Source organism: Gouania willdenowi, chromosome 15 (genome assembly GCF_900634775.1).
Source record: "Gouania willdenowi chromosome 15, fGouWil2.1, whole genome shotgun sequence".
In the NCBI taxonomy this organism is placed as follows: Eukaryota; Metazoa; Chordata; class Actinopteri; order Blenniiformes; family Gobiesocidae; genus Gouania; species Gouania willdenowi.
In genome coordinates, this window is record NC_041058.1 from 5,524,460 (window position 1) to 5,545,801 (window position 21,342).

A 21,342-nucleotide genomic window follows, 5' to 3' on the forward strand; every position below is an offset into this window, starting at 1 on the left:
GACTGTAAGTGGTGCTACTCTGTGTGAGGTAGTGAAACATACCAAGATAGAGATTTTGTCATGGATTCAAAATGTTCAATGATGAGTTTCTGTGGACATAATATCATGAACTTAATTCATATATATATTTAATATGACAATCAAGGCTCATTGTGTTTAACATTATTTTGATGTGTAAAGTGAGTCTCAGCGTTCTAAATAAGGTAAAAACCAACGGAGGTGTTTTTGTTGGAGGTTTCTCTCACTTTTTATGATTGTTTTGTGAGTTTTTTTTTTCCCCCAAGACAAACAGCATTGTTGTAAAGTGAGCTCACTGCTGGGTTTAAAAACAGGTCGTAATGTGAGAGCTAACAATGATGATTAAAGGGTTGGGCCATGAAAACAGGCGCTGGAGGCTGAACACTAACATGTGGCTCAGGATGATGTCACTATCAGCTGAGTCGGGGCTGTCACTTCAAGTCTTTTTTGTGTGTGTGTGTGTGTGTGTGTGTGTGTGTGTGTGTGTGTGTGTGTGTGTGTGTGTGTGTGTGTGTGTGTGTGTGTGTGTGTGTGTGTGTGTGTGTGTGTGTGTGTGTGTGTGTGTGTGTGTGTGTGTGTGTGTGTGTGTGTGTGTGTGTCTTACGCTTGTCCTTGTGCTGAACTGGAAAGACTAAATCATTGACACCAGGACCCTTTCAAGGAATTTCTAAGACACAATGATGTTGTAGTTCAGCATCTGGTTTGGTTTTGCCTCATTTTTTTTAGGTATAATAGATACACACATGTAGATTAGCAAAGGGCGGATCATTTACAGTAGAATATATACAGTAAAAGGAACTTAAGTTTGGGAATTTTGGGAATATTAGAAACTTCTTAAGGGAATTATTTATTGAAATTAACCAAAAAGTAGGAGTAATTTTAAATAAAAGTATCATAGACCAATATTGGCATCTATTAAAAAAAAATAATGCATTTAATAAACATAGCATTTCAATTAGGGTTGAAAAATTATGTGAAAGAAATTTTGAAAATTAAAGGTTGGAAGACATGTTTTAGCATCGTTTAAAATATCGGCATCAGTTATTTAAAAGTGAAACTCAATGTCCGGTTAATTCCAATCAATAATTCTCATGAAAAGTTAATATTTTTTTCATATTCCCAAGCTTAAATGCGTGTGAAAATGATCCCACCTTTTAAAAACTTGCATACACATAATGTACAATACATAAATGGTGGTGGTGACATAATTGTGAAGATCCCTGGTTTGAATCCAACACTGAGCAAGTCCCTTAACCATTCATTGCTTTGAATAAAAGCATCTGCTAATTTTAATTCTAATTAATGCCAAACAAAGAGACTTTGGTTTGTTATAACAATGGATGAATCCTTTTTATTTCTGCACCAAATGTCGAATGCCTCGAGTCTAACCCAATATGAGTTTAGATATACTGTAGACGTCTAAATGAAACCCAATTTACCGCTTTAAAACAGATTAAAACAGCAAAAAACCAAGACCTTTTTATTGAGTAGCCACTCCCACCTTTACCCTGTTGATTATATATTAATTTAATTTATTAGGGCACCTCGAGGAATAAAGAAAATAACTGCATAGAAATTCAATTGTGTAGATTGACTGTTGACTGTTTGCTGTGACTAGAGGTGGAGTCATTATTGTCATCTACAGAACTTAATGTGGCCAGAGTATTGGGGGGGGGGGGCGGGGGGGGGGGGGGGGGGGTTGTACTTGTGTCTTTAATGTTTGACCCAATCATTCATTATGAAGGTTAAATGTGGAGGAAATGAAAATAGAAGATTTGTGTCAACATTTACCAGTACCCAAAGATGTCAGGTTACCCCCCCCCCACATGCTCGCGCTGTCTCTTTTTCCATCCATTTGTTCGTCTGTCCTTCAGACATCTTCCTTCTGGGCCACATCAATTATTCACCCGGTGCAGATAAATATTTGAAAGGGTGTCGCACTCTTTTCCTCCACATCATCATCATCTTCATCTTCTTCATCATCTTCATCATCATCTTCATCTTCATCTTCATCTTCATCTTCTTCATCTTCATCTTCATCTTCTTCATCATCTTCTTCATCTTCATCATCTTCTTCATCATCTTCTTCATCATCTTCATCTTCTTCATCTTCTTCATCATCTGTTTTTGTCTCCCTGCATTGTTTTCTCTCTCTCTCAATCATCAGCTTTATCTATATTTATAATACTAGAGAATAGTTTGAGCTGTTGAACGACTATCGATACTCAACACAATAATCTTCCACTTGTGTTCCTACATCCGCTGTGATTACAGGTTAGATGATCAGCCAAGGCAAGATATGTACCAATATTAGGCTAAATATGTTCAGTTCTGGAAGAAAGCATGAAAATTTGTACATTTTTGATGATGCTGAATTCATTTTTAAAGGGATCCACACTGGCAAACCAATGGTTCCCATTCAAAATCCACAAATCCAAGATGGCCACCATCCGTATTGTCAATTTTTCTGTCTTTTCATAACTTTGGTTCTATTTAACATAAGTATATAGGTAAGATATAGTATTTTAAGACATTTAATCTCAATCATTGTCCCCAAAAACCTTCCTTTTTGGTAAGATTGAAATTTGTAATACGGATAACGCCATCTTGGATCTTGCTCCGATCACACTTTACGGTATTTTAAGATATGTCATTGAAATCCTTGACCCTGAAAACTACAATTCACCACTGAGATTATGCTTCTATGTCAAATAGAACCAAAGTGATGACAAAATATCCAAATTAGCAATATGGATGGTGGCCATCTTGGATTTCTCGATTTTGACTGGGAACCATTGGTTTACCAGCGTGGATACCATTAAAAATTGATCCAGCATACTCAAACACCCCCATGTACAAATGTTCATGCTTTCTTGAGCATTTTCTGACATATCTGCTGGTGCTACAAGGCACGTATTCTGCTCATTGTGCCACAAACTGGGATGTATTTGACATTCATGTCAAACATGGAGAATAAAACTATGTTTGGCCTATGTGATCTCTATCAGATTGAACAAAGTCAGGAAATACTGCTACACAACATTAATATTTGTCTTCTAATCTGGGATTATGGCCAGATGATCTGAACATGATCAGTAGAGCCTTATGTGAGTTGGAGAGAGAGAGATAGAGGAGATCAGGGAGGATGACCAGAGGAAACTAATACAGCATCATTCCATTCTTGGTTTATCCTCACCAATGTTCTTGGCTGAATATTTGCAAATAAAATATGATCTCATGCATCGATAACCATGAAACTGTGTAAATTAGAGTTCTCTGCATCAGAAGGGAGATATTTTACTCTGTTCATTGCTTTGCTTGTTGGAGCCAGTGTTGTACAAAGACTTGAAATAACAGAAATAACAATACAGTCTAACTCTGTGTACCCTTCGTTCTTTGGTTATTCTGTTTTATAACAAATAGTCAGTGTATTTATTTTGTTTCACTGATTTAAAACCAAATCAGAAAAACCAGATAAGCAGGGTTTTTCTGTTTTTTTTTAAACTTGTTCTTTTTGTGTGATGAGGAAATGAGAGTCTGCTACACCTGGTTTCCCCCCTCAGGTCCTGGACCAGGTCTCCACACACAATAAGACTGTTAAGGATTTATTTCAGCAGTTTTCTGGTCCTGCTCATGTTTTCATTCAGCGTGTAGATATTTTTTACTGCTAGTTTTTACTATTATATAAATGAAAATACTATAAGGCATAACTTAGCTTATGTGAACTTGTGAATAGACATTCAGGAACATTATTAACCTTATAACCAAGGTTAGATTATTTTCCTTTGTGTTATTTATGGAGATATAGAAAACGTATCTGTGTTTGCTCATTACATTGTTCTTGTTTAGTGCTTCATGTGTTTTTTTGAATTTGCCATTGGACAGTTGGAGAAAAATCCCTCGAGCCTCATATAATGAAAGCACTCACAGATTCAGTCAGAGACACAGAATGTAACTGTGCAGTCCTGGGAGGCTGGGGGCAGCCTGGGACATTGTCCTTCTCGCTGTCATTACTAAACTGTGAGTGTGTGTCTCCACACACTAACACACACACACAACCGTCATGCTTATTACGCTGCCATTTGAATCAGTCATGTTGGGATCTCCATGGCAACAGCTGCTGATTTTGTCGATATTTGTCCATCGTCGAGTTTTATATCCTTGTGGTTATATTGTTTCTGAACATCTGTTTCTAGCTTTGATGGAGCTTTTTTCAAAATACAGTTTGGGTGGTCTCTTAGTTTGCCAAAGTACATGAAGAGACTCCTAATCCAATAAGTGCTCCACGAACCACTACAATCTAATACAATTTACCAGACGACCTTTCATTTAAATCTAACTTTTTAACTCGTAGTAGATCTTATTTATAGTTGTTTTTAATTTGAGTAGATATCAATCTATGGCTTGGCTAGGACTCAGCTTTGGGGACCTGTGCATTGCATTTGTATAGTCCGCATATTGCCATAAACGGCTCTGGTCAGAGAAAAAAACCCAAAGATTTGGCCTGGATTTTTGAAACTCATTTTGCTATGCATGCTATTAAAACCCTCTAAACCACTCGCTCACCACAAAAACTGGTTAAATGAGATGCTCGGACTCATTAGTGTTGATTTTATTACAAGTTTTATTGATTGCGTCAAAAACCCAGCAGCTGTAAATTAACAGGAGGGTCATTTCATGTCATTTCAACACCTTTTCAGGACATCCCATGCACTTCGTTCTAAAAAAAACAGGCATATTTGTAAGTTGTTTACTGATGGCTTATACATGTTCCAGCCCAAAACCTCAACAAAGTTTTTTCTACATTTGAGGGTCTGGCATATCCACCAGATAGGATGTATAGCAGATCTTTTTGTATATTCTGAGAGAGTAGGTGGAGCTGTATTACTATATCACATTTCTGTTTCCTATATGATGTAGTTCCTGAGATAATAACTATTATGACATGACACCTGTCATTAGCATGAATAAGGTGTCATTAAGTGTTGTCCGTTACCCTAATCCTTCGTTACTAAACCCTAACCCCACTAGATCCCTCCACCTAACCCAAACAATGCCAACATAGCTCCAAAGGTGTCTTAATGACATCCTTCAGGACACCTTATTCATGCTAATGACAACTAATGATGGCATAATGTCAGCCTTATGTATAAAAGTTCAAGTAAAGTGTTACCAAATTGTCCATATCTCAATAAGTATTCCTTCCGATCAAACAAAACATTGACATGGTCTATTGAATAATCACGGAATTGACATAGAATATGTACTTGTAGTTTTGTTTTTTTGTTGCTTTGGTTTATTTCTTTAATTAGTCATCAAATATGATAAAGTCGACCTCTGTAGTATCATATCAGAGACATGCTAATCTAAAAAGAGTCCCTTTTTTATAGTTATTTATATAGATAATGCAGCTATATCTGCATTAGGTAATGAAAAAGAGTTCAAACTGATCCAAGCTGTTATTTCATAGACTTGTCAAAGTGTCATTCACGTTTTCTGATTGTAAAGCAGAATCATGCATGAAAACATATTTATTAATGTATGGATTCCATGTTCTTTCCCTCACCAAAGCATCTTTTTGAAATTATTTTTTAGATTTTCTCTCTTTCGTACGTCATGTGACTCTCCATCCTCTTTGTTTCTCTTTCTCCAGGTTAACAGAGCTCTCCGGCTCTCTCACAGATGGACCTGTGAACTATAAATACAAGACCAAATGCACCTGGTTGATCGAAGGACTGTAAGTTATCATGTTTATTTCTTTTTCTTCGTTGTGCTGCAGAGGTGATTGTTGCTCACTAGCTGAATGCTTTATTCATCAGTGTCTGCGTCTGTTTACGATCATCTCCAGTAGTAAAACTATCTCCTGGAACAGAATCACAAACATTCATGACGTGTTTGCACCAAAACAAACACTCTGGACAGATTAACATTCTGTTATTTTAGTCATTTTTTAAAAAAAACCTGAGCTGTGTAACATTTTGAATTAAGATGAGCTTATGAGATTAATACCAATGTTTGTGAGAGCTTAAAATTCTAGGCTATGGTTGACCATATAGTGCCAATTACAGTGTGTGTCATTTTTAAATAGAATAAAAGCCCCTAAAAAATAAAATAAAAACACTTTGCATTCTTTTGGAGGATTTTACAACTAGCTCCTCAGTTAACAAATTATAGTTAAATCCAACTTGTTTCACAACAATTACACTATAACTAGATTGTTATTAAACTGCAGCAAGACTTTAAATTTTCTGTACATAAAACTAAGTTGTTTAGTGTATTTTTGTTGTTTTATGTTATTTAGTTGCTCTGTTTACTTTTGGAGTCATTTTGTCTATTTTTGTTTTTGTTTTTCTCATTTTTTTAAAGTCATTTTGTGTGGTTTTAGATTTGTTTTTGTGTTTCTGAAATGAAACTTTTACAGTTTCTCACGTTGTTATATCCTTTTTTAAAAAAATATATTTCAGTAGTATAGTTTCATATATTTCAGGTTCAAAGAGCTCCAACTCTTCATGGTTTTAATGTCAGAAGAATTCAAATGTTTTTCTTTGGTTTTGGTCACAAGGTGTTTTTTTGGTTCCTGAAGGTCGTACTAGTTGACCACCCCTGATATAATGCATAGGTTTGACTTCCATTAATCCCTTTACTTTGTAAACATACTTTCTTTTTAAGCATAAACTTCACTTATTGAGTGTTTTTGACAAGCACCGACTGTATTTTTATATACGTGTGATCTGTTTATTTATTTATTCTGCACCACAGTTTGAGTCCTTTCATGATCTTAACCACAGACTTTACAACCAAAAGTGACACGTCATGAAAGCCTAAAAATAATATGCATTCATCTGCCTCATTTATTTACTGTGCCCTCTCTCTGTGTCTGCAGCCCTAACGCAGCTCTCAGGCTGCGCTTCAATCACTTTGCCACCGAGTGCAGCTGGGACCACATGTACGTGTTTGATGGAGACTCCATTCACGCCCCACTGGTTGCTGTGTTCAGGTGAGCGCACGTGAAACGGGAAGGATGGAACTTTATCGCTGCTTCAGATCTCCGGTGAAGCTCAGCTCAGTGAGATGATGCCGTGATGGACTTGACCACGATGAAAAATAAGTCTGATACTCTGACAGTTCCAGAGTGCTGCTCATGCAACAGGCATGTGGGTGGTGCTGTTTTATTTTAATACAAAAAAAACAAATCCCTAACAGTGACAGAACCTCACTAGTCCATCAAGGCTTATCTCATGCTAAAGAAGAATTCCTGCAAGGTGAGGTCCATTTTGGACTGGTCCAAAACAAACATACAGTATCTGCTGTTAGATTGTGTAAAACGTCCAGAGTTATGCAACAATTTAGTCAGAAGAAGGAGTTACAGTTTGGTAGTTTCAGTTTAGAGCATTTAGTCATCCATAAAAAGTCCATATATATGTGTTCTATAATCTAAGCAATTGTGAATAATTTATCATTCTCTTTTAAAGCTGATATCTGGAGTTTCTGAGAAATCTGTGTTTATGTGTCATTCTTTTGAAATGCAAAAAAATACCTAACTAAGTATTTTATTATGGTCTACTGCCGGTGGTCATTCATATACATTAATGTATATAAGTCTGCTTTTGTCCATAGACCCCTATACAAATGCTAGAAGGCGCTTACTTTGCCCAGCCAATAGGCTTCGACTTCCTGGAGCGGGCCACTGTCAATCAAAGTGAATGTGCGTGCACCATCACAACAGCAACCAGGTTTCACTGAGCAGTGTAGCGTCATGGAGGAGCGCTCTGAAACTCCAGTTACACATGTCCACCGTATAAAGCTTCAACTAAAGAGCTTGTGGATAAACGTCTTTGTGACCGCAACAGGCTGCTTTTCAAAGGGGGAGGGGCTTGCTGCTTTTAAAAGGATTCCGAAAGGACCAGGATTTGGCGACATTTCTTATGGACAGGTAATAAACATGTTTTAATCAAAAGTTATGGCACTCTAACAATAAATGTGTAGTTTTTGTAGTTATGCGACTTGGTTCGGCGTAGCTTCTGGTAGATTGACAGAGGCAGGGGAGGAAGTAGAGCTGTTGAGGGCGGGACATTGAGACGTTCTCTCAGAAACTCCAGATAGCAGCTTTAAGGAAGTCTGCACTGTCTTTTAATGTTTTCTTTTTTCTTGACATATTTCAGTGGTCTGGTGGTACCAGAGACAAAGAGGAATGAAAGTGTCCCAGAGGTGGTCACCCACTCTGGTTTTGCTCTGCTCCACTTCTTCAGCGATGCTGCGTACAACCTCACGGGTTTCAACATCGCCTACTCGTACGTTCTCTTTTAGAATTTATTTTTTCTTTCATCGTTTGTAGGTTTTTGTCTCTGTGAGTTTCAGGTGTTTTATGAAAAGAAAAAAAGACTTATTGTCAGCTTGCCAGCACAAGAAAGTCACATAGTGTACATACCAAGCTTTCATTGCTCATTTGTCTATGACACGTTTTATATTTCATTTAATTTCATTTTGGTAGTGTAGTTGAAGCACCAGGAGTCTCATTCAAGCAGTATTTATTTTGACAGCAAATTTAAAATTTTAGTGGTAGTTGTTTGACCAAAATGCAACTTAGTTTTATTAAAAATGTAGTCTTCAGGACTTCAGCTAAAGTCTATGGAGTAGCGTTGACGAAAGTATAGTCGACAATAATGTAAATATGTTTTGATATAGTTTTCGTCAAAACACATGTTTTTCTAAAAAACTCATAGTTATTGTGAATGTAAAAAAGTAAAATTTGACGTTAATCTATCGTGTAACTCATTAACAGAAAAAAAAAGGATGTAATGTTAGCATGAGCATATACATGGGTTTTCCCATAGACGTTAGCATGAAGCTAGCTTACTTTTTGTATGATGGTATTAATTTATCCCCCGCCACAAAGTGGAAGTGCGATATAGGTTTGAGCTCCGTCCGTTCGTCCATCAGAGTAAAAGGAGACAGTTTTCTCAGAAACTGTTTAAGATAGGATAACCGAATTTGGTGTGTGGCTTCAGGGTATCAATACCTTGATGGAGTTCGAAAATGAGAAGCGCACAATTATTTTTTCCGGAGTTATTGCCTTTGTTCCCTTTTTTTTGGGCTGGGGATATCAATGACTGTCTTCTTGTTGTTTTAGTCATAAATTGGGCCCTTTTATTGACTCCACTCAGCTTGTTAAACAAAACCAAACTTAAAGGCGACACGAGCTGTAAACTCATCATCTTTGTTCACCTTTCACTGTCACATTCAAACTGCAACAATGCCAGTTGTTGTTGTCTTACGTCTTCTCAATAATGGAGTGTCAGTACTGTCCAGTACTGTTTTCAAACACAATCGCATCTTTCAGCTCATGATTCATTCAAGGACAGGGGATGACATCACTGTGACATATTTATGTGACAAATTTAACGTGTGAAATTCATCCTTAGAAAGTTAAGCTTTCAGAAGTCGAATCTTAAGGTGATTGTCGGTGTTTACGTCTTGCTTCTTGTTCCCCTCTAAGGATAAACTCCTGTTCCAACAACTGCTCGGGTCACGGCCGCTGCAGCACGGCCACGCCCACCACTGGTGGTGTGTACTGTGAGTGTGAGGAGTACTGGAAAGGAGAGGCCTGTGACATCCCGTACTGCAGAGACGACTGTGGCAGCCCCGACCACGGCTACTGTGACCTGACGGGAGAGAAACTGTGCGTCTGTAATGACAGCTGGCAAGGTGAGAGAGCGTAGACGGATGGATTATATTCATTCACCACTTGTGCAGTGTTTCTCTACCTGTTTAGAGCCATTGTGGAAAAATCCCAAAATGCAAATAAAATAACCTATATTAACAATATGCAGTCATTCTTATCAAATTATCTTGAATAGGAATCAAATGAACAACAACAACAAAAAAATCTATCATGATTTTTCACATTTACTACAATTAATAATATGCAGTAATTCTTATCAAAGTGTCCTTAATACAAATCAAACAAAATGCAAAACAAATGTTTTAATAATTTATGGAGGTAGATTTGTGTCTATTATTCAATAAAAAACTAAAAAAATCCCTTTAAAATAAAAAAAACAAACATTTTCAATCAAAAACAAATATTTTCAATCCAAGAACACTGTTTTTCTTTGATTGAAAATATTTATTTTTCATTGAAGTAATCATCCATAATCATCTTTCATATTTTGCATACTTGATGCATGACATGGGAAAGTAAAAAAGTAAAGGAAATAAAAATAAAAGTAAAAAAAAAACACAAAAAACATTAAACTGCAACTGGACTTTTTCTTCTGTTTTGTTGTAAACTGTATAATATAATTTTCATATTATATTTATGTAATATATAAATATATTATTATAATATTATATCTTATTTATATATTATACATGTATTAATACACATATAATACATTATTTAATTTGCACAAATAAATCTTTAAATTAGTGACTTTTATATTTGACACATGTCAAATGTTAAGTGATTTAAATGAACCGGTAATGGGTAATGCACATTTATTTGTATTGTGTGTTTCATACACAAGGCAATTCATTGTGCTTTATATGATTTAGAAAGTGTGACAGAAAACCTAAAATTCAATAAGAACATTAAATCAAAGTAATTTTTTTTTTTTAAATCAACACTAAAAACATTTAAAATCAACAGTAAAAACGTTTAAAATCAACAGTAAAGATGTTTAAAATCACAGTAAAGATGTTTAAAATCACAGTAAAGATGTTTAAAATCAACAGTAAAAACATTTAAAATCAACAGTAAAAACTTTAAATCAACAGTAAATTGATTATTGCTGTTATAATTAAACGCACCAATAAACCCGCTTCCTTAAAATGGTGTAACAACGCCCTCTTCTTGATTGATATTGCAACTACAATACAAGTCAAAACAAACCCTTTTTTTTTTACAATATAACTTTATAACTATGTTTTTATTCAAATGCTGCAACACACCTTAACAACAACAACAAAAGCTGGAAAACAATGAGTTTAAATTAGATTTTAGCCTTAAAAAGAGCAATAAACAAATTTAGAAATTAACATCATTTGAGAAGTTCTTGCAGAAACCTTTATATTTTTGTTTTACACTTTTTGTGCTTTCATCGTTCTCATAGAAAGTCAATAAAGGCTTATTTTATCCTAAAAAGAAGAAAACATTGTAAAAACAAACAAATACTGCAGCATATAGTTTGTTTCCACTGTCATTCTATCTGTCAGCAGAGAAATTAATGAAAAAAAAACAATATTGTCAAGTTTCACTGCCTAATTAATGCTAATGTTTGATCAAACTTGTTAAAGATGATGATGATGAAGATGTTCCACATCTTCCTCCTCCTCCACAGGTCCAGACTGCACCCTCCCAGTTCCATCCACTGAAGCCTTCTGGTCTCTGCCCAGCGTTAAGCCTTCAGCCCAAACTCAGGGCAGAGCCTCCCATCAGGCCGTGCTGCATTCAGGGTCCATGTGGGTGGTGGGAGGTTTCTCCTTCAATTACTCCAACTACCACATGGTCCTAAAGTAAGGAAGCATCAGTCAGCACTTTGGCTCATGTGCTGAGTCAGCGTCTCTGTGTGTGTAAAGTAAAACCGTGTGTTTGGTTTTCAAGCTGCGACCTGGGGTCCAACACGTGGGACGTGGTGCCTTCAGGCAGCGGCCCGCTCTACAGATACGGACACTCAGCAGCGCTTTACCAGGTGATGTTTACAGATACACAAAATAAATAGTCACTTAAAATATCAAGGAAGTAATTCTTTATTCGGGATTGGAAATGTATTAATTTCTTGGAAAAGTGTCTCCATTATTTCTCTAAATACGTTCTTTGTGTTGTTGTGCACATTGTTTTAGTGGAGCTGAGACTTTAACCCTTTAATGACTGCAATAGTAATGGTCTGCCAGAACATAAATCTGTATTTTTGATCATTCTGACGCCATTTATTGGAATATCTTCAAAATAAGTTGTATTCCTATAAATCCTCACAATCTAAGCTAAAGGTACATTTATATGAATAAACCACAAACTGTAGTTAAAGGTGTTAATATTGTGTTATAAATAGGAAAAGGCGAACATCAGAAATGTTTTGTTTTGTTATATTTACAAAAAACACTTTGATTCAAAAGATTTATAAATGTAGAAAAATAAACAAGACATTTCTGAATGCTCCAGTAGTGATTAGAACTATTTACTTATTTCAGAAATCTAGTATTGCTATATCTAGGGGTGTAACAATTCATTTTAGCAACGATTCCATTCAAGGACAATATTGGTTAATTTGGAACGATTCAGTGACTAGAAATCTGTTCAGTCACTTTTTAGTCAACATAATATTAATAATAATTCAACCAGTGTGCGTGTGAAATAAATCCCTGAATACTGAACAGTTTAGGTGAATTTTCATAGATTCTTATTGTTTCTTGGAAGGGAATCGTCTATAAATAAATTATGGACATAAAAAAACAAGTAAACAACATTTAATGTCAAATATATTCACATTTTTTGAATAAATTCCATCTAACACTTCAGAATGTTATACTCAATACATTTTCAATAAAAATACATATTTGGTTTACCTGACTCTTAGTCTTCTGCTTGTTTTTTTCAACACAAAAATAATATATTAATATAAAAAATGAACAAAAAAAACCTCAACATCTGTTTAGTTTAGATGAATAGTGGTTGAACCCGATACTTTACAGAATGTGGTGAAATGAATAATAACATGTTGGTTTGACATGTTCTTGCTCAGGGATTCAAACCTTCCACTAGAGCCCTGACTTTGGCCTTAACGACTTATGACTGATGGACTTATTCTGCTTCTTCTGCCGTAGGACGACATCTACATGTTTGGTGGGAAACTAGAAGCAGGATCGGCCAACGTCAGCGATGAAATGTGGGTTTTTAACATCCCCAGACGCACATGGTCACCACGGAAACCAGACACGCCCCCCCTCGCTGCTTTAGAGGGTCACACGGCCCACGTGGTGGATCTGGTAGACGGAGACCCCGTGATGCTGGTCTTCTTTGGCTACTCACCAATCTACAGCTACATCAACAAAGTCCAGGAATACAACATCAGTGAGTGAACGCACAACCTGGGAAGTCATGATTGTGACACACAAAACAAAGACGAAAACACAAAAAACAAAAGGATTTTGGATAATTTAGTAATTATCCAGAAACACACGAGATTTCTACAAATAAATAACTGAAAAATGTACAAAATTTCAACAAAAATAAAGCAAAATGACTCCAAAAAATACACAATGTGACTCATAACACAAAATAACTAATATACAGAGAATGTCAGAAACTATAAACAAAATGACCACAAAGTATATAAAATAAAAACACACAAAACAAAGACAAAAATAGACAAAAAATACACAAGACAATAGCAAAAATACACACGACGACAACAAAAACATACAGAAATGTCAGAAAAACACACAAAGCAACAAGAAAATTACACAAATCCTTTGTTGTTTCCTGTATTCTAAATATTGATATTGTGACATTGTTTAATTCAGGCTGGATGTATTAGTTCTGATCATTTTCCCTTCATTTTATATTATATATTGTATCATTTATTCATATATATATGTAGTTATAAATGTAATTATATCTTTACATGTATAAGAAATAATGTATTACAGTACACTTTACTGTCAGCTGAAAGGTTCCTGTTCGCTAATTTCTTTAAAAAAATCATATAAATTTAGAAAAAAATAGACACAAAGGACACACAAAAAATACAAAACAATTATCCAGAAACACACAAGATTACTACAAATAAATAACTGAAAAATATACAAAATGTCAACAAAAATACAGTAAAATGACTCCAAAAAATACACAAAATAACTAATATACGTAGAATGTCAGAAACAATAAATAAAATGACAGCAAAACACACAAAACAAAGACAAATACAGACCTAAAACAACAAAAAATACACAAAATAATTGGAAAAATACACATGACGACAAAAACATACAAAGCAACAAGAAAATGTGTTCTTTCCTGTGTTAATGCTCAGATTGGTCAATATTCTAAATATTGATAATATAGCTCAGATAATCACATTTCTTTGGCTATCGCTGTGATAACAGTTGATGATGATGATGTATTCCTGATAGATGATTATTGAACCATCACTGCTACAGTCTTCACATAGTAAAAGTCATTGTTTAATTCAGGCTGGATGTATGAGTTCTGATCATTTTTCCTCATTTTTACATTATACTTTGTATTATTTATTTATAATTATATAAGTATATATTTACATGTATACGTACACTTCACTGCTGCTAGCTGAAGACTTCCTGTTCAACCAGTAGATGGCGCCGTTGCGACGTTTTAAACAAGCAGTTGGAAATGTTTTTTTACTCCCGACAAAAGCTCGAGGTTAGAATCTAACAAAAATGAAAAATAATTAAGGAAATGATAAGGGTAAAACAGTAATAATAAAATAATAATAATAATAATAATAATAATAATAATACATTTTATTTGTAATGCACTTTACATTTGATGCCAAATCTCTAAAGTGCTACAGGATTAAAAATAAATAAATAAATAAAACACAACATATATTTAAAGACAGGACTAAAAAGAAACATGAACTGTTAAAATAATCCTAATGCATGTTTTAAAGGAGGTTAAGGGAGACATGAAGTTGATTAAAATTTGAAAAATCAACGTATTTTTAAATAAATACTTGAAATAATTTCAAAATAAATGCATGCACACATGGTAACACGCATGTGTGCATGACCAGTGAGGTCATTAGAAGGAGGAGGAGAAGCACTTTGGCTGACGCGACAAAATTAAAGTATTCAGATCCTTCATCATCATCATCATCCTCCTCTCTTATCCTTCGTTCATTCTCCCTCCTTTTCTTTGAACTTTCCTTTTTTCCTTCACCTTCTGACCTCCTCTTTGCTCCAGGCTACAGTTTCCCAGTGCTGCACTCCCGTCACCTGTCCATCTATTGATCTCTACCCACCCCACCCTGACTCCCCCTCCCTGGTTCCCTGTGACGGTGTCACAGCACGCGTCTGTGCGCAGTGTCATTAGGCTTCACAGGAAGCGACTGAGAGTTAGCGTTAGCTGGAAATGAGCAGGAGGTGTGAAACAGGAGCTAAAAAGCACTTAATGACCATCGGAGCAGCAGCGTGGAAGCAATTAGCTTCCTTCATTTAGATCACACATGACCTTTTCCTATCGCTGCCCTTCTTCTTCTTCTTCTTCTTCTTCTTCTTCTTCTTCTTCTTCTTCTTCTTCTTCTTCTTCTTCTTCTTCTTCTTCTTCTTCTTCTTCTTCTTCTTCTTCTTCTTCTTCTTCTTCTTCTTCTTCTTCTTCTTCTTCTTCTTCTTCTTCTTCTTCTTCGCTGTTTTCTCTCACCTCTAAGTGCTGATGTGGTTTCTTCACTCAGTCCAAAAGCTTTATTAAAGCTCATTGATGACATGTTTTATGGTAAAATTCTGATGATACAGTTTTAACCTTTTGTGACTATTATCCCTGTCACAACTGAGTTAATGATGCTTTAATAAAGTAAAGGTGAAAGATAACGGCCAGGCACAATTTGCTAATCTTTTCCCTAAAGTTTTCTCATTTTCTTTATAATTATCGAGCATGAACACAAAACCATTTTTACTTTATTACGGACCGGGTCGGATGCTTTAAAGCAGCGGTTCTCAACCTTGGGGTCAAGGCCCCGTTTGGGCTTGCGAGACACTGGTAGGAGGTTGCCAGATGCCTTCAAGGAACAATTTGAGTTCATTTTTGCTCATTTGCCATATTTTGACCTTTTTTCTTGCCATATTTTTGCTCCTTTTAATGCATTTTTACAACATTTTTCCCATTTCTGCCACTTCTCCATCATATTTCAATGCCTTTTCCATTTTTCAATATAATAATATTGAATTTTTTTCAAATCGTGCAATTTTCTTCAAAAATTTCCCCAAATTACATTAAAGATTTCAACAAAACAAAGAACATTTAGGTTAATTTAATTTCAAAGTAACTTATTGCTTTGATAGTGTCAGTGCCATACATATTTTACAACATTTATACGTGGAAGTACAAATTAGGGCAAAAATAAATGAAATTGCTCATTTTCACAACCTAAAATGTGCAAACTGGTCCGTATTTGGTCCCTGAACTAAAATGACTGATATCATTTGTTTAGGGATAAGTAACATATTTCAAAAAACTAATGTAAAAGTGCAAAAGTAAAAAAAATACAGGTAATAACAAAAGACGCATTGTTGGTAATCTGTGCCAAAAAGCTTTAAAAACCCAAAAAAGTCAATTCTGTACACGTATGAAATGAACTAACAGGGATTAAATAACATATTTCATGAATAAATAAAAACTTAAAAACTTATTTTAAACTAATCAAGTGCAGTTGTAAAAAAAAACACAGGAAATAATGAAAGAAACATTTGCAATCTGTGCCAAACGTTTCATAAGTAACATATAAGTAACACATTTCATAATAAATCAAAAATCTAAATCTAAATTAAACTTATTAAACAAATTTAAAAGTGCAGTTGTAAAAAAATACAGGAAATAATGAAACATTGTTTGCAATCTGTGTCAAAAAGCTGAAAAAAAAACTAAAAAGTTAATTCAGTGCATGTTTGAAATAAACTAAACAACATGTTTCATAAATCAATCAAAAATCAACAACTAAACTAATCACCTGCATTAAAAAACTAACGTAAAAGTGCAGTTGTCAAAAAATACTGGAAATAACAAAAAGAAAACAAAAAAGTAAATACATTTTTTAAGTTCATTGTTCTGCTTCACTTAACATGCCAATGTAAATCATTCTTATTATTATTATTTTTTTCTTTAGTGCCACGTCACATATCTAACGCAGTCTAATAATTTAATGCGGTTTTAATTTCTGCTACATTTTTAGGTTTCTCATTATTACCTTCTTTGTTTAGTGTCAATTATCTTTATTGTCAATGAAAAAAGGTCTGACACACACTTTGAGTGGCACTGGTTTAGTTGATGTAATCCCTTCTTTTTAATATAGATTCAAAGGGTTTGAATTCCTTTTTCATCCACTTCTATGATACATGGAGAGCTTTTAAACTTGCCAAGATGGAGATGATTCCATGAACTTAATCTTTTTTTTAATGTTTCTCTCTGTTTGTGTCCCAGGGTCCAACTCGTGGCAGGTTGTGTCGGTGGGCGGAGCCGTGGTGCGCGGCGGCTACGGCCACAGCAGCGTTTACCACCAAGCCAGCGGCTGCGTGTACGTCCACGGGGGATATAAGATCCTCAGCGGCAACAAATACGGCCTGGTGGACCACATGTACCGCTATCACGTCCACAAGAGAACCTGGTAAGAGTCTGAGCTCTGCTTTTACATCAGCAGGGCAGAAATGTTAACATTATTGTGCCTTAGTTTGCACTTATTAATAATATATAAAGTATGTAAGGCAGCAATTATATTGAAAAAATAAATGACAGATCTTCACTTCAAAATTTCTTGTTTTTGTGACAAATTTGATGGAATTGTGTGGCATTCTTTGTGAGAAGTTACAGGATTTTAGAAAATATTTGTAGTTCTTTTGGCAATTTGTGGCTCAAGCCATACAGTATGAGTTAGACACAGAAAAAAAAAATATATGCATATATTGTTGATTTTCATTGAATTTATGAATTTGGAGGAACTGAGACATTTTTATTTTCTTGCGGGCTGGATTGGATGCTCTAAAGCAGACATATGCAACTATGCCCAAGACCGAGGGCCGCATGTGGCCTAATTTTGTGTGCGGCCCCCAAAACAGAAGTGTAATTAATCAAGTTGGAAGTTATATGAAGCCCAACATAACACACAAAACTCCAGAAACACACAAAATGACAGCAACATGCACAAAATGTCCACAAAATGATAACAAAGACACACAAAATGCCAACGAAATTGCACAAAATGACAGAAAAATACACAAAAAGACAACAATAACACAAAACATATAACAAAAACACACATAATGACTGGAAAAACACTTAAAAAGGCAACAAAAATGTCCCATATTGACAAAAATAGAGACAAAATAAGAAACACACAAAATGTCTAAAAACACCAAGAAAACCCACACAAAAGGAATACAAAGACAAAACTGTTTCCTGTATTAATGCTCAGGTTGGTCATTATTCTAAATGCTAACATGAATGTTGATAATGTGGCCCCCAGATCAGACAATCACATTTTTGCGGCCCCGCTCTGATGAAAGTTTCCCATCTCTGCTCTAAAGCAGAGCTTCTCCATCTTGGACCCCATTTGGAGTCGTGAGACACTGGTTGGGGGTCGCCAGATGCCTTCAAGAAATTAAGAATATTAACATCCTATTGATTTGAGCTAATTTGAGATTATTTTTACCCTTTTTTCCGCAACTACACCAAACTTGCCATATTTGAACCTTTTTCATTGCTTTTTCTTGCCATATTTTTGAACCTCTCAATGATTTTTTTGCTACATTACTCCCATTTTCGCCACTTTTCCATGAAATTGCAAAACCTTTTCTGCACATTTTTCCACTTTCAAGACCTATTCAGCACTTTTAAACCCTTTCCACCACTTTTCCCATCAAACTTCACATACGTTGACCCATTATTGTCACTTTTAACCTCTTTTCACCATATTTCATGACTATTTTTTGCCTATTTAACTACATTCACAATTTGTCATGCCCATTATTTGCCAGTTTAAACTAAATGTATCTACTAAATGTTCCAATGTTGACACTTGGAACCCTTTTTACCGCTTTACGTGGTTTTTAAAATCCTATTTCACCATCTTTTACACTCTTTTTGGTCACTTTTAAGCCATTTTATTTCTGATTAAAACAAGGATTTTACATCTTTAAGATGACTATGTCAGAGTGGGTGTGGTTTAGTTAAGTTTTTTTCAGTATTTAATGGATATGGATGATACAGTTTTATGTATTGATTTTCTATAACCACTGAGTGCTTGCTATAGTGAGGGACTGCTCTATGTTTGTTGAGGTTGAGAATAGAACGGTGCAACAGGTTTGACCTCAGGTGACCTCAGTCTGACAGATGACTGGTGAAAGTGGAATCTGAAGTCTTTCAGTCTCTTCCTCTCATTCTCTGACTGGTTTTCACTGATGTAGCCGAGCGTCACCGGAGCTCCACGACATTCCCAGACGCAAACACGTGTGGGTCCTCGCTGATGTGAAGAGCGTCGCCTGTGTCAGCAGAACGTGATCGACATGCTTCTACTGCCATGATTAAGCTATAGCCATGACATCTATACATTACAGCCCTTCATGGGAACCATGTGACTGTGATCATAATATAAATGTAGCATAGCTAATAGCACAGTTCTATACACAGGGGATGTCAGTCATTTTACTTCATCGGCCACATACTCAAAATAAACTAAAAGACACTGACATGATATTTAACTATCATTTTACTACACATCTTATTAAAAAAAAAAACCTCAAGATTTAAATGAGAACTCAGTTAATTAACAAACATGCACTAAAACTGGCAGATTTTTTACTTTATTTAATCGGGCGAGAAAAATGAACGGTATATTTTTTTATTCCAAATTAATTATTAACTTTTTTCATTATATCCATGTCTTCTAAGGCTCTTATTAAATAAATAGTCTCGGCTCAAGTCCAACGATTGCTTTTAGGTGGCCATCTTGGATTATGTCGTCACCAGTGCGTCATCGCGACAAGACGAGCATGTGCAGAATGAGCGGAATTAATTTAAAGCAGAATTAAACGTTTACAAAATCGACAAATTATTCAATTTGGAATTAAAATCAGAATAAACCAGCCACTTAAATTGAATTAAAATTTAATTCGGAATGGACATTTTCATTCAGAATTAGGTGTTTACAAGGTCAGTTTAAAGATTATTTTATTTTTATTCTAAATTAAAGGGGAATTAAAGTGCTCATGTAAAAGTAGTCATTGTGTTGGACCACCACTCTTAATTAAAGGCATTGCTATTTGTTTTTCAGTTTGGCAAATTCATCTGGCGGGCCGGATTAGACACTCTTGTAGGCCAGTTCTGGCCCGCGTGCCACATATTTGAGAATATGCTATAAACTATGGATGGAGAGCACCATAAAGTAAAAAAAAACCTCTGTGTGAATGTGAATAGTTTACAGTATATTAAGTTTAAAGTTAACTAAGGAATTAAAGTATTCTTTCACATTCATCCAATGTTTTTTTCCATTTGATGCGTTTTTAAAGAGTTGCACAAATTATTTCTGACGTGGTGGGAAAATCGTCACGTAAACCTTGTTTAAAATAAGCAAATCATTTGTTAGGTTGTGTTGGAAATTCATTACGTCAATAATCTGCTGATCCTGTCGTCCACCTGCTTCAGAAGGAGCTTCATAGTAAATGAAGACTCCACAGTCTGGGCCTCTGTCATCAAACAGATCCCACCGTGCAGACCTCCTACCATACCATGTGTGTGTGTGTGTGTGTGTGTTCTGTGTTTTCCTACGTGCTTGCATGAGTGAACAGCTGCCACCACGAGCCTGGTCACATTCCATAGACAACATTAGTAACATGCCATGGTGGACCGATGTCTGGCGCAGAGGGACCCACACGACTGACGAGTTAACACTTTACCCCCCTCCTCCCCACGTTTTCCTCCAGGCTGATCCTGAGGGAGAGTGGGATAGCACGGTACCTCCACACGGCGGTGCTGCTGAGCGGAGCCATGCTGGTGTTTGGGGGCAACACGCACAACGACACGTCACTCAGCAACGGAGCAAAGTGTTTCTCTGCTGACTTCCTGTCGTATGACATAGGTAAGAGACCAAGGCCACAATAAACACACACGTGCTGATTTAATATCTTAAATCAGATATTAATATTTATGTTAGTGGATGTTTACGTTAGATGTTTTCTAAGGCAATATTCAGGTACTTATATTCATTTTTCTGCACCCATCTTCTTTTTTTAATGTAACCCCCAGGCTACACTCACAAATTGCACTAATCACACTCGTCCCATCTTCTAAACCTTGGGGTCAGGACCCCATTTAGGGTCGCGAGACACTGCAATTTTTTTTTAACAATTTGAGCCCATTTTTTTTTTTCTTTTTTCCCCCTTTATCTGCAACTACACCAAACTTGCCATATTTTAACCTATTTTCATGAATTTTTCTTGCCATATTTTTACTTCTTTTAATGTATTTTTGCTACATTACTCCCATTTCTTCCGCTTTTCCATCAAATGTCAGTGCCTTTTCTGCACATTTGTTTCCACTTTCAAGACATTTTCAGCACTTTTAAACCCTTTCCACCACTTTTC

General features: G+C 35.6%; 1 protein-coding gene across 1 annotated transcript in view; it reads left to right on the top strand.

The window, feature by feature from the left end:
* atrnl1a (attractin-like 1a) overlaps positions 1 to 21,342 on the top strand; it is a 230,695-nt gene that overhangs the window by 12,165 nt on the left and 197,188 nt on the right. Inside the window, exons 2-10 of the mRNA XM_028469441.1 lie at positions 5,672 to 5,755; positions 6,902 to 7,015; positions 8,181 to 8,309; positions 9,515 to 9,723; positions 11,358 to 11,532; positions 11,621 to 11,708; positions 12,841 to 13,087; positions 17,189 to 17,372; positions 20,683 to 20,837. Coding sequence (XP_028325242.1) covers positions 5,672 to 5,755; positions 6,902 to 7,015; positions 8,181 to 8,309; positions 9,515 to 9,723; positions 11,358 to 11,532; positions 11,621 to 11,708; positions 12,841 to 13,087; positions 17,189 to 17,372; positions 20,683 to 20,837 — 1,385 coding nt within the window. The remainder of the gene's footprint in view (positions 1 to 5,671; positions 5,756 to 6,901; positions 7,016 to 8,180; positions 8,310 to 9,514; positions 9,724 to 11,357; positions 11,533 to 11,620; positions 11,709 to 12,840; positions 13,088 to 17,188; positions 17,373 to 20,682; positions 20,838 to 21,342) is intronic.